Genomic DNA, 18,774 nt, shown 5'->3' with positions numbered 1-18,774 from the left:
ATTTTGGAAATGTAGAGATGTAGGAAGTATAAAATAAAAATTAAAATAAAATTATATGTGGTATGTTACAGTTGCAGTTCCATTATCCAAGGAATGTGCTGTGTAGAATGGGTAAAGAGGTACACACACGCACGCACGCACACACACACACACACACACACACACACACACACACACACACACACACATATATATATATATATATATCCACATGGTTCTGGGTTCATTCCCACTGCGTGGCACCTTGGGCTAGTGTCTTCTACTATAGCCTGGGACCGACGAAAGAATTGTGAGTGGATTTGGTATACGGAAACTAAACGAAGCCTGTTGTATATATATATATGTGTGTGTGTGTGTGTGTGTGTGTGTTTGCTTGACTACTGGTGTTGGTGTGTTTATGTCACCGTAACTTAGCAGTTCGGAAAAAGAGATCGATAGAATAAGAACCAGGTTTTAAAAAAAAAAGTACTGGGGTCGATACATTCGACTATAAACTCTTCAAGGTGATGCCTCAGCATGCGCAGTTTAATGACTGGAACAAGTAAAAGATAATACATATATATAAATATAGAGTATATATATATATAGTATATATATATATATATATATATATATATATATATAGTATATATATATACTTTGAAGAGAAGATCGAACGATAAAAATCAGACCCTGTGGAATTGAAATCACAATCTCAGAAGCGTATCAAATTAAATATGTGACCTCATCTATCTACTTCTTCTAACTACTTCTTCTAACTGGCGGTCTGTTCTAACCGCACCAACAGAATTAGATACAGCGTGGGCCAAAAGTTACGAACCAAAATATCTGACATTTGTGATGAAAATATAAAGCGTGGGTTTAGAAATGTGCAGTAATATAACAGAAGTTTTACTCATGGTGCGTGAATTTTGGTCCATCTAGTACAAAGTATAAACTAGAATCGTTGAAAATTAGAATTAACTTTGAAATAAAATATATAAAAAAAAGTATTCATTTTATTTTTGTTTTATTTTAAGTTTTTATTTTAAGTTTTATTCTTATTTTTATTTATAACTTTATTTTTAAGTTTTATTTCAAGTTTTATTCTTTTTCTCTTTCTCTTTGTCGTCTTTCTAATTTTATTTATATATTTATTTATCTCACATCGGCCTTTTGGAGGAGAAACCTTGTGGGCGTGGCTTTTTCACACAATTAGGTTCAGTTGTAAACGTTTGTATCATTGCATTTTTTTTTTCTTTCTTATTCTATATCGCCCACTCATATTCTCTTTACCTTACACATTTGACTTCTTCCGAGCTTACATTGAGCAGACTTCTCTTAGCTAGTGGGGAAGATTAATAATATACAACTATATAATAAACCCGTATTATCACCAGTAACATCTTCATCACCACCATCATCAGAAACTACAAGAACAGGACAATAAGATTAAGTAAAAAAAAAAATAAGGAAAACAACCAACACTTTTTCCTGATTACTTTTGAGAAAAATTAAAAATGCCAACCAAAATTGTAATTAGTTCCTCAAATTCCCGATGGATCAATATTGCCTTAGCTTTCCTTTTACTAGGTCTGCTTCTGTTCATCATTGGTTTTTCAACCTCACACTGGGTGGTTTACGGCCAACAGCATACCGGTCTTTGGGAAAAATTTTTCTGCACTCGCCAAGTGTGTTATGAAGTCAGCGCCGTCAGTCGACACAATGCAGGTAGGTCTGGTTTTCTCCTAAATTAATATTGTGCACCTTTCTTTTAGTGCCATGTTTAGTTCTTTACCATTTTTGAGCGTACCGATGTGCGCCGTGCTCCTTTAAGGATTATGTACACACACACACACACACACACACACACACAACACACACACATACACGCATACACAGATACCCCCCCACTCTCTCTCACATTTATGTGCGCGTGTCATTATGTGCATATATTTATATATATGTACGTGTGTATGTATGTATGTATGTATGTATGTATATATACACACACACATAAATATTCCTTTATACTATGGGCACAAGGCCTGATATTTTGGGGATGCATCGACCTCAGTGCTCAATGGAACTTATTTGAAAAGCAAATAGTTATGTGTTTATTATACTTCGACGGAATAATATACAAATAAATATCAATATGCATATATACATACACGCTCGCACTGGCAGTCACATACAAAGAGAGAGAGAGAGAGAGATAGAGGGAGAATGAAAGAGAGAGGGGGAGTGGGGGAGGGGTAATCACTCGATTTAACGGGTTAATTACAAGAGAAGTGTCCCCAAAAATGCTGGACATTCGTTAAGTCGAAGATATCTTTTATCTTTTACTTGTTTCAGTCATTAGACTGCGGCCATGCAGGGGCACCGCCTTGAATTTTTAGTCGAATGAATCGACACCAGTACTAATTATTTTTTAAAGCCTGGTGCTTATTCTTTCGGTTTATTTTTGCCAAACCACTGTTACGGGGACGTAAACACACCAGCACCAGTTGTCAAGCAGTGGTGGAGAACGAACACAGACTCAAAGACACATATAGATATATGCATACGTATATATATATATATATATATATATATATATATATATATATATATATATATATATATACGACAGGCTTCTTTCAGTTCCTCTATCAAATCCACTCACAAAGCTTTGGTCAGTACGCGACTATAGCAAAAGAAACTTGCCCAAGGTGCCACGCAGTTGGACTGAACCCGGGAACATATGGCTGGGAAATGGGAAATTTTTTTATCGTTTTAATGCTAAAAAGAAAACAAAACAAACTGTACTACAATATATATTCTAGCATAATTAAGATAGTGCTAATTATTAATGAGAACCATATAATGATTACTTGGCAGTGCAGATGATTTTGCTGTAACCATAGTGATAATTTTGTACTAACTGGTCACCTGCTTGGTAGCAAGGTAGTGAAAGAAAATATCTTGCTTTAACCATCCAATCATTCTTTAAATCTTAAGAAGATATTGCAGAATTTTAGTCCCAGATATTGTGATCATTTGTAACATAGTATGTATGTATGTATGTGTGTGTGTGTGTGTGTGTGTGTGTGTGTGTGTGTGTGTGTGTGTGTGTGTGTGTGTGTGTGTGTGTGTATGTATGGAGTGGACCAAAAGTGACGGAGTCTGAGATTTTTTTTTTGTACTTTTCTTAAATATTGTTATTAAATATTGAAATTCGTTCGTGATGACTTTTTGATATGTAATATTTAAGAAAAATGCAAACAAATTATCAAAACAAAAAACAAAAAAAAAACAATTATTGAAATTTCAGACCCCTTCGTGAATTTAGGTTCACCCTCTATGCATGTGTGTGTGTATGTATGTATGTATGTATGTATGCATGTATGTATGTATGTGTGTGTGTGTGTATGTATGTATGTATGTGTGTGTGTGTGCGTGCGGTGCACACGCGCTCGTATGTGTGGGCACGTATCTAGGTATGTTTGCAATTCCTGAATGCTTGTATGTATATTCATGTGTGCGGGTAGATATAATAATAGTTCTAGAGAATATTGTATAAACAAACATAAGCAGAATATCAAACGCACAAACTTACAGCGAGATAGATGGATGGATAGATAGAGAGGGTGAGAGAGAGAGAGAGAGAGAGAGAGAGAGAGAGAGAAACAAAGAGATTTTAAAAAATCTTTCGCATAGAATCCATTTGTGCGCGCACGAATAACTGTATACCAAAGTTTGCAAATAATCGCTCTCTCTTTTCTCTCTCTCTCTCTCTCTCTCTCTCTCTCTCTCTCTCTATCTCTCTCTCTCTCTCTCTCTCTCTCCCTCTCGTATGTGGAAAAATATATTTGTAAAATATGTAAAAGGCGTTATTACATATATGTATGCACGTGTGTTTGTCTGTACATATATTCAAATACACACACATGCGCGCGCACACACACACACACACACATACGCACACACACACTATACATTCTTTCCCCCCGACCCCGCCACATATATATATATATATACATCAAGTACACATTTTTTCAAAAGAACTAAAGCAATGATTCCCAACCTATTTTACCCCAACCCTCACTATAACGTTCCAGCAAAATGTGTGTCCCACCAGTGATTAGAAAAAAAAGTATAGGTGTATTTATATATACACACAAGGGGGTGCTGAAAATTTCCTGACTTTGGGTAAAATAAAACATAGGAGGATCAGTTAATTATGATTTTATTCAACATATTTCCCTCTCAGATTCATACGCTTATTGCAGCAGTCCTTCAGTTTCCCTAAGTCCTGTTAAAGAACGCGGAATGTTGGGCCTCCAACCAGGCCTTTCGTGACACCAGGAGCTTTTCAGCTCCCCTTCGTATGATAGTGTTCTCGAGGTGACTTAGGAAACGAAGGTAGCAGACCACTAATTTAATGTAATTGATTTATGATGGATATTGGTGTTGTTTAACCACAGGTTACTCTTGATTTAGTTTGATGTTCAAGCCGTGATCATCCCATCTTTTTAATAGTTAGTATATCTATTACGAAGTTATCCAATCTTTACTTATCTATTTTTTTCACAAAAAAGAGAATAAGGTTTTGGGTGAAATTAGGTGATTTAGACTTGGAGGAACATTTGAAAATTATTTCTAGGAGGTCATGCGGCTACACGAGGTTTCTTTGCTAACACGTAAACTTTGGAGTAGAGATCGTCGTTTCACATCCTTTGATCAACATTGGTTCAAACCCATGCCCAAGGCATTTGGCCATCATTGATAGAACCAAACCTAATTTTAAGTAAGAAAGCAAGTAAGTAAGTACATTGGTTCACTCACAGTTACATTAGGCAGTGGTAGCATTGTAGGACCGACGAATGTCTTATCAAATGGACTTGAAAATTTTAATAAAATTTCTATTCGCTACACCAAAGAAGATATCTTCTATACACTTGCATATATGCATCCTAATTACTCACAAATAATCTCGCTGTATACTTGTGAGTATACCTGCAATATACTACCATCCTATATAGGGCTAGGTTTATTTTTCGAAAAGTGGAAATAAGTATTGGTCCTTTATTCGTTGTAGTTAAGAAAGCCTAATTATCAAATACAATAAATAAACAAACAAATAAATAGACAAAGGCAGTGAGAGAAAAGACTAAGAATAATATCGGAATTGGCGCTCGGTGACTGTAGTAGAATGGTTTACTATGGTAGAACGGCTTACTGTGGTAGAAACTTTTACTGTGCTAAAATAGTTTTCTGCAGAAGAACAGTTAACTGTGGTAGAAGTATTAAGGTGACCGAACAGTTTTTTTGTGGTCAAAGAGCTTACAAAGGTTAAACAATTTACAGAGATAAAAAAGGTTTACTGTGGCAGAGCGGTTTACTGTGGTAAAACAGTTTAATGTAGTAGAACAGCTACCTGTGATACAGCAGCTTACTGTGGTAGAATGGCTTGCTGTGGCTGGACGGTTTACCGTGCCAAAACGCTTTGCTGTAAGAACGTTTTACTGTGGTAGAATAGTTGACTGGTAGAACAGTTGACTGTGGGAGAATGGTCTAGCATGGTAGAACAGTTGACTGGTAGAACGGTTTACTCAAGTAGAACTGTTGACAGTGGTAGTATAGTTTACTGCGGTAAAACGGCTTACTGATAGAACAGTTTACTATAGTAATACAAGTTCTTGTAGAACATGCTACATGAGTTGCACGTAACAGACTTGGCACCATCACTTGATCTTCTTAAAAATAGGGACAAAGTCTCTCTTAAAGCAAGAAGGACACATGGAGACGGCGTAGTCCTAGACAAAAAAACAGTATGGTCAATGCATAGTTACCTTTGATCATGATCATAGGGCAACAACGTGCTTCGTAGCGGGAAATATTCAATTCAGGCTATTTTCCGCAATGTCAATTATCAGTGTTTAGAGAAGTTATTTCTCCAGGATTTAAAAAAAAAAAATTAATGATTTAACAGAAACTAATATCAGCATCATTTGAGTGCTAAACTTTGTCGTTAACTGTTAATGTGTTTATTTATTGCACAAAAAGTAGGATTTCAAAATTGGTCTGCGATTTTCCAGGTTGTTTGTTTGTTTGTTTGTTTGTTTGTTTGTTTCTTTCTTTCTTTCTTTCTTTCTTTCTTTCTTTCTTTCTTTCTTTCCTTCCTTCTTTCTTTCTCTCATTCTTTCTTTCTTCGATGGTGATTCTGAAGGTTTATCATGTCTAATATGTAAAATAAATAAATGAATAAATAAGTGGCTTCTTCTGAATAAGATAATTTTTTCGAAGTTTTAAGGTGTGGTCGTGTGATAAGAAGCTTGCCTCTCAACGACATGGTTCTGGGTTCAGTTACACTGCGTAACACTTTAAATAAGTGCCTCCTAACTATAGCCGACGAAAGCCTTGTGAGTCTATTTGGCTGACGGAAACGGAGAGAACTCATCGTGCGTGTGTGTGTGTGTGTGTGTGTGTGTGTGTGTGTGTGTGTGTGTGTGTGTGTGTGTGTGTGTGTGTGTGTGTGTGTGTGTGTATGCGTGTGTTTGTGTGTGTGTTTGTGTGTGTGTGTGTGTATGTGTATGTGTATGTGTGTATGTGTGTGTGTGTGAGAGAGAGAGAGTGCGTGTGTGTGTGTTTACATTTGTGTTCATTTCCCACCCCCGTTTGACAGCCGGTGTTGGTTTGATTACGTCCCGGTAAATTAGCGGTTCGCTAAAAGAGATCGAATAAGTACCAGGCTTTCCAAAAGAGATCGAATAAGTACGAGGTTTTCCAAAAACAAACAAATAAAAATCTAATGAGGTCGATTCATTCAACCTCTTTAAGGTGGTACTCCAGTATGGCCACTGTCCAGTGATTGAAACAAGTAAAAAATAAAAGATAAAAGATAAATATTTAAAGTTCGGTCAACCACTAATCTCTGATGACATTGATTTTCAGTCGATTCCTTAAACCGCTGGTCAGCATATGCTTCTACAAGAAGATTTTAAAAAAAAAACTTCTTTTATTTAGAATTTATCCGAATATCAGTCGGAAGTTGGAAAACCGGTAGACGAGGTGAAAGTTTAGCAGAAATCTTAAAAGTTACCTAACTTGAAGCGATAGTCTTGAGTAGTGGCTCTCAACCGGGGTCTATATGGACCTTGGAGGTCCATATAAGATTTAACTGTTAAACTTTATGGAGACACTGCAAGGTATTTGACTGGATGCTTTAACAATTCTGCCAATCCACCAATATTTACTGTAATAATCACTTCTAACATGGATATGAAAGCTGGGAAGAGGAGAAACAAAAACATGGTGTTCATCACGCCATTCTCATGGGGCATTAACAATACACAATACACAAGATATTTAAACAGCTTTGTATACAATTCTTAATAATATTTAATCATTAAAAAAAATATTCAATCATAAAAATATAATAGGAGTTTTTAGACGTCAAATGATTATGTCGGTCCCTGCCTCTGAGTAAAATAGCAATCAAAGTGGTCCATAGATAAAAAAATAGCAATCAAAGGGGTCCATAGGTAAAACAAAATGGTTGAGAAAAACTGGTCTAGAGCAACCGACTACATTGTGGCTTGGAGATCAGCTTGTAATACCAATCATTATGAGAAGTAAGAAATGTGATACAATAATGAAAGATGTTTTCAAAGTTCGCGCCTAACCCTTAACTTCAAATTTGCAATTATTTGGCCATGAAACTTTCAAGTTGTCCCGTTTGCTCCTCCTCCTCCTCCTCCTACCACTACTACTACTTTTTTCCCTCTCTTCCTTTTTGATGACCGACCAGCTATTCGTGTGTTCAGTTAAACTTGCTTTAAGTTTTGCTTCATAAGCTTGCAAATCTTGGCTTGCGATGTTTTGTATTGTGTCATCCTATAACTAATGCGGTTTTTTTATACTTCAAAATTGAGATAAACAAAGTTCTTTTTTAATCTAAAATATTCTCTCCTTCATCAATAATGTTCTTCTATCTATCTGGTAGACTTGTAAGGCCCCTCTTCCAAAATTCACTTGTCCATTACGAAAAATATTCCTTCACTACTGTTCTGACTTCGTCTACAGAATTCCTATTTTTCCGTCCAAATGATATTGAAGACTGCGGAATAAATGATAATCAGATGGGGCAATGTCCGGCGAATATGCTGGGTGGGGCATCGTTTCCCATTCAAACTGCTCCAGCCTTTGGAATGTCATCCTCGCTGTATGTGGCCGAACATTATCCTGATGGAAGAACACCTTTAGTCTTGAAACCAAAGATGGTCGCTTTTCTTATAGCGCTGACTTAAACTGCTCAAGCTGTTTGCAGTAGATTTCCTTTGTTATCGTTTGGTTTGGGTTTAAAAGTTCAAAGTGGACTAAATCTTTTATATTCCACCAAACAGATAACAACACCTTACGTGGGTGAAAAATTTTTTTGCTCCTTTCTCTACCCACTGTCTTCGGCGCTTGACATTTTTATAGAGAGCCCATTTCTCGTTACCAGTCACTATTCGGTCCGAAAAAAAAGGTTCATTCGTGAGACGTGACAGCAAAGAAGAGCACACATTCACTCTATGCGCGCCATTAGATTCGGAAAGTTTGTGGGGAATCTATTGACTCAATTTGCTGACTTTTCCGATGATACACGGGTGTCGATGAATGGTTGAATGACCAAATTCAAGCCTCTCTGCTAGTTTTTCAACAGTTACTAAGGGATTTTATTCCACCAGGGTTTGTAGGACGACCTCGTCCAGCTCTATTGATTTTTCTAAGACGAGGCTTATCTTATAGACTGTAATTTCTGGCTCAGAATGTCTGGAACCACCGTTGACACTGGCTTATTGTCCGATCCCCATATATTGCAATCATATTCCACGCACTTTCCGTTGCGTTGTTGCCTTTATTGAACTCATAAAGCAAAATATGCCGAATACTCCTTTGTCACTTTCATTATAGCTTTAAAAAAATAACCGTTAAAATCGAACTGCACTCATCAAAACTTGTACTAAAGAAATGGACAAGGTAAAATTACTACCTGCATTTATAGCAGGTAGTTTATCCCGCCCCCGTCCGACTTTTAGTTCATGCAATTGAAAAAACCGCATTATTTTTGGGATAACCCAGTATATATATATATATATATATATATATATATATATATATATATATATATATATATATACATATATATATGAATTATTCTGATATACATAACTGGTGTACACACGCATTTAAGTGATTTGATACCTGACGTAAGTGGAGACTCATTTCTTATAGTATGTTCTCACATAGCAGTCCCCTCTCCATTTTTATATAATTTCTGCTCAAAGTCAGCAACCTAAATTCTATCTTGCCCACCCACCACATCTTTCTCTCTTCCTCTGTCACTCTCTCTCTCTCTCACCCTTAGTCTCTCTCTCTCGCCCTCTCTCTCCTTCTCCTCCTCCTCTCTCTCTCTCTGCTCTTTCTCTGCTCTTTGTTTCTCCATCAGCCCGCCTTTTTTTCTTTTACTTCTCTACGGGCATTTTTCTCATGTTGAAGAGTGTAATAATTGCAAACAGGCATTTTCTGACCTGGACTGCAGCTGTGAAAAAGAAAATTAGGTTATGATAACAGCGTTAACTTTATAAAATGTATTTGAACAGATCTTCTGTATCAAATTTGTTTTAATTAATACGAAATGTGGCACAACTCAACCACATTGATTCCATTCTTGAATTTGTTTAAGTCATTAAGGCTGCAGCCAGCCATGTTGGTGCAGTGTTTTTTGGAGGTGACTGCTCCTTCTTGTTGTTGTCACCACTGCTACAGGTCGTGACGTTCATGTTTGGTCATATTTGATAACGCAATCTGTTAAAATCAGCAAGTTTTTGCAGATTGTTCTGCTGGTTTTTTTTTTTTTATTATTATTTTTCTTCCATATAGTTGATTATAAACACTAAAATATAGCGCAATTATATAATCATTGTAAATGAAATTTAAAAAAAAATCCTCAGCTATTTTTTCTTTTTCTTTTCTTTGCGTTTTTTTTTTTTTTTTTTTTTTAAGCATTTGAGCTACAATTGCAAGTGTGGGAAAAAATACACTTGCATTGCACCAAGTAATACAGATTTCAAATTCTGGCACAATGCCAGCAATTTCGGGGGCGGGGTTAAGTCGATTTCATCGACCCTGGAAACTCAGCTGGTATTTATTTAATCGATCCCGAAAAGAGGAAAGGCAAAGTCGACTCAGAACGAGAAGGCGGACTAAATATCACTATGCATTTTGCCCGGCGCGCTAACGATTCTGCCAGCTCGCCGCCTTATTTCAGCATGTAATATAAACTGGCTTTTTGAAATCCCATAGAGTGACAGATTTAATTCGTAACCAAATTTATATGCACACTTACGTACGTACGTACATACATACATACATACATAAATACATACATACATACATACTTTCATGTATATATATGTATGTATGCATGCCTGTATATCCTGAGTGTGCCTTTAAACTGGACTTTGCAGAGAGGCCTTAGTGCAGGACTTCAAGGATTTTAAGAAGTGCCGAACTACTGCTTACCCACTATTATTCCCAGATCTTCTCTTATCCGGAGTAGTAGCACCTGTTAAGGTCCCAAATATGGCTTAATTAGCATGTGGACCAGTGGTAGTGGAACACCATAGTTCGCGTTAGAACCTCCTTTAGTCGAGAGTAAAGTCGTATAAAAGAAAGTCTGAAGTGCAGCTGGTTTCTGATCGTCTCACCCTTTGTGATGCTACTGGTTTTATAGCTGATTGTACTGAAAAGCGGATTCAATTCCGTGCAACCCTTTACCCACTCAGAACAAATGCAAGCATAAGAATCTATAGAACACTTAGAACGTTTGAGCAGACTTACTGAGTTTCGGATGTAGTCTTACTCGGTCATAAGTTGACTTCCACCATGCATGCATGTACTTACGTACGTACGCACGTATGTATGTATGTATGTATGTATGTATGTATGTATGTATGTATGTATGTATGCATGTATGTTTTTTGTCTATTCCTAATTATTTCAATTCTTTCTTTGAAGAAGGAGCTGGTTTTTAACTAAGTTACAAAGCTCCATCACTGGAATGTAGATAATGAAAGCAAAGTCATATTTTAAACCTGAGAAAAGTCTTGCATAGTTTCGCTTACAGATTGTATTTGTAATGTGCGAGTCACTTGGTTGATTTCTGTCACTGAAAATCCAAGCTTATCAGATTACACCAATTATTATTATTATAAATGTAATTTTGCATTTATGTATGTATGTATGTATGTATGTATGTATGTACAAACGTTTGTGTGTTTATTTGTATGTATAAATGCATAAAATGCTTGTATGGCTTCTCGTTGTTCATCAGGTCTCATGAACAGCCATGTTTATCTTCCTTTGTGGGTCGTTAAATGACTGTATATCTCGATTTTTGGCGCGCAAGTTTATTGTCAGACAGTACATGTAAATGTTCGGTTTAAGGCCAGGTGTTACTTTGCATGCATGCTTTTCTTCTTGCTGCAAGTGTTTCGTTCTCTGTCTGTCTGTCTGCCTCTCTCTCTCTCTCTCTCTTTCTCTCTCTCTCTCTCTCTCTCTCTCTCTCTCTCTCTCTCTCTCTCTCTCTCTCTCTCTCTCTCTCTCTCTCTCTCTCTCTTTGCATATATATCTATAGTCAATCCCTCTCCAACAGTAAAGATAGTTAAAGTAAATGGCAGCTAGCATTGCCTACTTTTTGTCATGGGTTGATGGTTATTCCTTGAAGTGTTCTCATTCGTATACGCACACATACAAATTGTAGCAGACGTTCATTCCTACACAAACGAGCATTTCAAGTGACACAGCCATTGTTTAACTTCCCGCACTCTGAGAATGTGCTCTAAGTACTACCCCTTCCAAAAACAAAATAAAACGAAAGAAAACAAAAAGAAAACAAAAGAACAACTGTTTCTATGTAAACCATATTATATCGTAAAGTTGCAAACTAATCATGCTATTAAATATCACTAAATGTCACCATATCATATACAAACTTATAGATGAGAAGAAAAATTATGCAAACAGGCGCACGCACATACACAAGCATGCACCCTCACACACACACACACACATTCATTTTTTATATTCCTGTTGGACTTGGTTAATACTGCACAAGTAGCTTATTGTTTAAAATTTGAAAAACAAAACCAGTATGTATACACATATATTATATACATATATATAAACATATGCGAATATGCATATTTGCGCGTGCGCATTATATATATGTGTGTGTGTATATATAAATATGTGTGTGTATATATATATATATATATATATATATATATATATATATATATATATATATATATATATATATATATATATATATATATATATATGTATATATATGTGTATATAAATATATGTATATATATACACACACAGGGATACATACGTATGATATGATTAGTTCTGTTTTCCATTATTTTTTTCCTTTCCATTCTTCTTTGTTGGCTTTCTTTTTTCTTTCTTTCGACAATTTGAAATACTCACTTTGAAATACTTTAGTTTTAGACAATAACTCATTTGTGCACTATTTAACATAAGCCAATACCAACCACATGCGTATTACAGAATTGAGACAGAAGTGAAAATAATTCTATTTCTATGGAAATAGACACATTTAATCTCGTTCCAAAATCGATTTAACATGTGTTCTTGAAAAGACACATTACCAGTAAAATATAACTGAATTTTATATATGTATATGTGTGTGACAAAAGAAAAGGTACTCAATACAGGGAGCAAAATTAGTGTCTTTAATTAAAAGAAGCCAATGGTGCATATCGCCATACAGATTATGTTAGGATGTGGAATTTTTTTCAGATAAAGACATGTTGCATCTTCTTGCTCCATTAAGAGTATGCTTCACAGAAGCGTTTTCGATTCTCTAAATTTTGAATCGCATTGATACAGTGAGGTGATATTTTTTCTGTCTCTAAACTTAAATGCATGTCGTACTGCTTCAGTCTGATGTTTTTCACAAAGAGAGAAACTGATGCAATGAAAATATATTAGATAACAGTTTTGCTAAGTTTGAGACTATAATTAAAGCACAACGCCTTTAAATTTTTCTCAAAATAAACGCAACATGAATATTCATATGAGTGTCAAAATTTTATGGATGATATCCGACCTAACACGGGACCCTGCTTGACACTACTACTCGATCCTTGTATAGTACGACTCCACTACCATCTGCTCCTTGGCTGACAGGACTAATACGAACCCTGTTTAACAACACTACTTGGTCCTTGTGCGGTAGGACCGGTCGATGCCTTATCGGTTTAGGTGTGTTTATGTCTCCGTAACTTAGCGGTTCGGCAAAAGAGTGCGGTAGAATAAGTGCTAGGCTTGATCTTCGTTATCATCCTCATACTCTTGTTCTCTTGCTTCGTCTTCGGAAGCGGTAAACCCAAGGTAAACTGGAATTGAGAGTGTCTCAAAGTGCAAAATAGGTCTAATTGCTGACGGAATATTGGGATAGGATATTTTACGCCTATTTTTCTGGCCGATGCCTTTTGTCGTTGACCATACAAAAATAACAGTCACTGGTGTGGTCTCTGAGTTCTCGCCAAAACTATAGAAGTTCCAAACGGCGAGCCCTTTCGTTTTCCTTTTGTCCAGTCACGAAACATTTCCTCACAGTTATGGCATACAACATGAGGGACCCATTTTTTTTATCTCGTTCGCCTAGGAGAATTCCAAAATAGGCTTTATAAGCCCGTCTCACAAACAATGTGATATTGCGCCTTTGACGAATAAGTGTGAAGGAGCCACAGACATAGATGAAGCCATCAGGATTATTCACGCATCTATGTCTACTTGAAGAAGCCATGATCAGATCTGAAAAAACACAATTGTCAATTCTCTGAAAGTAGGATATATGTATCTAATATGTCAAATTTAACTATAAATGTACAAAAAAGTTAATTTTCAGATTGCAAGAAAACTGGAGCATGGAGAGAAATACCGATTAGAGATTTGAAATTAGCACAAAAATGTTAAAATTAGTAAAAACAAATCTCACACAACAAAAAAAAAAAAGAAAAAGATTGTTCAGTATTATTTGCTGATCTGTATTTCATTGGGATTCAAAAACGAGGAGCAGCAGGGCGTCAATCGAGTTGAAATGAAATTGAAACTAAAACAAATTCGACTTTACGAACGTCAAATAGGAAATACCTAGTTTTGTACTGAAGTAGGACTTCCGCAATATTTTCCTTTTTTATTGTCATTGTATATTTAGTTTAGTGAGGCCGTATCGGTTATTAACCTGCTAGTTTCATGCGATGTAATTGTATAATAGATATATAGCTGATTCAGTTAAACCAGGGGTCGCCATAGGGGGTCTGAGGGACTCCCTAGGGGTCGTCGAGGAATTACAGGATCTCGATGATAGCCAAAGGGTCAAATGGGGGTCGGCGTGCGAAAGACCAGCTCAACCAGATGAACTGCTTGAGATACTTAGTCAGCGGCATGCTCATCCCTCACGTTGATGTTGTCAATTTCAATAAAAGATATTCCAGCAATATGATGCGTTTTTCACGTTTTCTAACCGTGAAAACAATTTCATAAAAATTGAAAGTTTAATACTATATACTCGAACACGTACTTTTAAATGTAAAAAGTATGTGTCATCTTCAATAGAATTTCTTAATTTGTCGTACATGTATATTTTTGCTAACATTTTAGTTGCCAGCATCAGTATCCGGTACACATTTAAGATATGGTACGGAAAGGTGGGGTATTAAGATATTTTAAATGAAGAGGGCGGTCGATGTGGAAGGAGAAGTGGCTAAAGGGGTCGATGGTTGAAAAAGGTTTGGCGACCGCTGAGTTAAACTATCAAGTTATAAAATATTAGCAGATAATAACGAAGTTGAATGACTAACATACTTTCATAAAAGTAGCCTAACTAATCTTAAATCTTGAAAAGTTAAAAACACTGTTATTCTGTTTAAACTCACATACAGTGAATGAATGAATGTGTGTGTGCGCGCGCGCGGTAATGAAAAATACAATAAGACTAAACAGTCACTACAAGTAAACCAGTACACAAAATTTTCATAAGCCTACGTGTACCGTTCTGTTTCACCAATTCAACTCTAGTAATAGTTTTTATATAAGCGAGAGAAAGACCATTGAGAGAGAAAATATACCTTAAGATGTATATGATTATTGCAAAAGTAACTAGTTATTTATTATTATTTTTTTTTTATGAAATATAAGTTGGTAAGAGATGAAAAGCAAATAAGTAATGTTTCTGATAAATATGCAGCGAATCCCTTCTCAAATTTCGTAATTAATTCACCAGATATTTTGGATTTGTTAATGTTTTATTTCCGGTAATGCTTTACTCTATGAATGATCGAAGGTAGAGGGACAAGAAAATGATTAAAATGATAAATAAATTATAACAGAACGATGCGGCTGGTTAGGAAGTTACAACGATGACCTGACGGAATAATATTTCATTTGTGTTGTTCCTTGTACTGCACTGGACTTGAAAGTGCAGTCAGCAATGAAGGTTTTGTGCTGTTGCCAAGTGTTTTCATTCGTTTTTTGTAGTGCTGAGCTCAAATTTTGCCTTAGAGAAGGCAATAGAAAACCACGTTCGCGTTTCCTTTCTATAACGCCCGGTGGGCGTTGAGCAGGTCCAGGTGGGCGCTAGTGTCTAAGAGGGTGGTGTGGGGGTGGTACAGAAAAAGGAGGCATTGAGAGGAAGGCAGTGGAGTGGGAGACGCTATGATTTATAATATTATTATAGTATTGTATACAAATTATATATTATATTAAATATCAAATGATTCATAATATATATAAATTAGTAAAATATAAAATATTTATTTATACAAAAAAAATAGAGGTGGGGCGCTGAGGGTATTATGTGGCCATGAGGTGGTTCAAAAAGTTTGAGAACTTCTGCTGTAGATGCTTTATCTGTTGGAGTGCTGAGTGTCAGATGTCATGCTATACAGATATATAGAGACATGAAAAGGATTACACATTCACACAATACAGTGTGGTTGAGAAATCCTATGTGATTTTTAAAAAATTATTTATTCATTTATTTTTACATTACAATCATGCTGATACTGTTTCATATGAATCTGTTGGCGGTGCCATTCCATTGCCATATATAGTCAGAATAATTCACTGATGAAACAACAGATGCCTAATATTTAAATCACCTAACCAATCTTATTGATTCTATCTCAACTCTTCCTGCTGAAGGCAAAGGCTGTTGCGACCTCACTGCAAAATTTTGATAGAAAGAGAAGAGCCATAGTGAACTGGCTCATTTCTAGGGTCTTGATTTATCGAGATGAAATATATGAAAGACAATGCCTACCATATGGTGGGATTGAAGCATTAAATCGAGAACCAGTGACCTCTCTATCGTATAGCATCGAGTCGTGTCATACCATTTTATCAATAGTTAGTTGTTTTAAGGAGATGTACTCGCATAGCAAGTGACCTGATCTGAGATCGTGTGCTGGAACGAAAACAATTGTAGCGTGGAAGGTGTTTATAAGCCATTTATATGCATCTGTGCTGCATTCTATGATGCAGCGCAAAATTTTGTCAGTGAACAGGTCGCGGTCTCAAAGCGACGAAAATATTTTGACAAATTAAATTTAAATGTTGAAGTGAATCTAACAGTTTTTGTGTGTTATTTTAAATGGCTTATAAACACCTTCCACGCTGCAATTGTTTTAATTGTTTTAATATCTCCTTTAAATCATACGTGCATTTGTCAATGGTCAAATTATCTATAATGAATGGAGGTGTAAATCTCATGACCATTTGTGAGTACGAAACAGCACTGAAGATACTGCTGCGTTCAATATTTACCACAAATGAGCATAGGAAAGTATAACCTTCTTCATAAGTTTGTTAGTTTCAACGCAAAGCTGTACAACTTCATGGTTTCTGCTTTCGGTTAAACATACGAGGGTTGCTGAAAAGTTCCTGAAGAAAATACAAAAGAAAGTACAGCAAAATCAGTTAATTATGATTTTATCCAACATATTCCCCTCTCAAATTCACATACGAACCGCAACGGTCATTCAGTTTTTCTAAGTCCTGTAAAAGAACTCAGAAGCCTCCAACTAAGCCTTTCGCAATACCCGTAAAGCCAGGAGCTGTTCAGCACCCTCACGTGGGTCGTTATATGTTAAGTGTTTATGGCCATAGACACAAAGCAGTGAAGTGCTAGTGACAGTATACGAAGAATTGTCTCAGTAGCTCGTAATCTGGTACTCTGTCTATTCGCTGTTGTGACCATCAGTCCATGGATCAGAATTCAGCAATTTAATATAATATACATGTTAGCCGCCATTGTCAGTTGTACTAGAAACGTTAAAATTAAAAAGAAGTTTTTAACCATCCAGCATTTAGAGAAAAATTAACTGGATAGATATGTGTATATGTGTGTATACATATACATTCATACACACACGTACGCACACACATACACATATCTGACTTTAAGCTGCATCCAGTAGTGGGTCTCTAGTGCGGAAGTTCCGCTTCTTAGCCACTATTGTTCCCAAGTATACACTGAGCCGAAGCAGTAGTACTTGTTAGGGTCCCAGCTATGGGTTAACTTGCATGTGAACCACTGGGGTTGAAGGATCCGTAGTTATTGTAAGAACTTGCAGGAGAAGGTAACTCGTATAAAAAAAAACCTGAAGTTCGGTTGATTTCCATTCGTCTCAACCTCTGTTGTGCCACTTGTTTTATAGTTAATTGCACTGAAATATGGGTGGAGTATTGTGCAAAGCGTTATCCAGTCAAAACAAATTTGTGCACAGGAATTTCCTGGTCTCTCAGAATGTTTAGACGGTTTTACTAAGTGTGGGAAGTAGTCTCACTCGGTCACGAACATACACACATACGCACACTCACATACATATATAAGAGCGTCGGATAGATTGCAGTAACCTTTTCAGCTCTTTGTGCTCTAAGTTCAAATTCTACCGCGGTCAACTTTGCCTTTCACTTTTCGGAGTCGATAAATAAAATACCAGATTTATTGAATTGACTGTAGGCGTGTTTATGCTCCATCGTTATTTCAGATCCTCAATGTGGATTTAGATATAATAGAGGGACCGCAGATATGATTTTTAGTATAAGACAATGGCTGGAAAAGTATACCAGCACCAGTGGCGGCTCGTAAATAAAATTAGTCGGGGTGCTGCTTCAGAAAATTTTTAGACGTTGTTTTAATATTGTGTAAAAGGAAACAAACATGTAAAAAGAAAATTTATACATAAACTTGATTGGTTCGCGTTTTATCCACTACCGGATTGTGTGATTAATTTGTTCACTGAACACCGCCACGAATTTCCCCTTGTTTTTCAAAAATCCCCCCTAAATCACATAATAAGCGGATGGAGGGATGTGCCTTATTTTTCAAATCCTGGCAGCAACACTGAAGCTGGAAGCAGAATAATAACCTAATTCTACACTTTATCACATTCAAGAATATAAATACGTTTTAAGCACAACACACGCAGAGTCAAAAGGAAACACTACCTTTCACCCGGCACTGTCGTTCACGCAGTGCTCTCTCTCCTTAGTGTGAAGCTTTCTATGTGAGCATGCGCACAACAGCCAAACACCGCGTCGCGGGAACTGTGAAGCGCACAGTTCTCTACAAGGAGTTTTGTATTTTTCTCATAAACTGACATTAAGCTTAAGGATTATATAATGTACAAGTATAAAGAAAGAATTAAAGAGAAAAGGATTCAT

At 36.3% G+C, this 18,774-nt stretch overlaps 1 protein-coding gene across 1 annotated transcript in view; it reads left to right on the top strand.

The window, feature by feature from the left end:
• Positions 1-1,278: 1,278 nt before the first annotated feature.
• LOC106869694 (uncharacterized) overlaps positions 1,279-18,774 on the top strand; it is a 51,218-nt gene continuing 33,722 nt past the window's right edge. Inside the window, exon 1 of the mRNA XM_014915533.3 lies at positions 1,279-1,710. Within this exon, the coding sequence (XP_014771019.1) occupies positions 1,500-1,710 (211 nt within the window). The 5' untranslated portion in view covers positions 1,279-1,499. The remainder of the gene's footprint in view (positions 1,711-18,774) is intronic.

This window comes from Octopus bimaculoides, chromosome 6 (genome assembly GCF_046866305.1).
Source record: "Octopus bimaculoides isolate indiv1 chromosome 6, ASM4686630v1, whole genome shotgun sequence".
NCBI classification, from domain to species: domain Eukaryota; kingdom Metazoa; phylum Mollusca; class Cephalopoda; order Octopoda; family Octopodidae; genus Octopus; species Octopus bimaculoides.
This window is presented reverse-complemented; position numbering and strand designations above follow the sequence as displayed.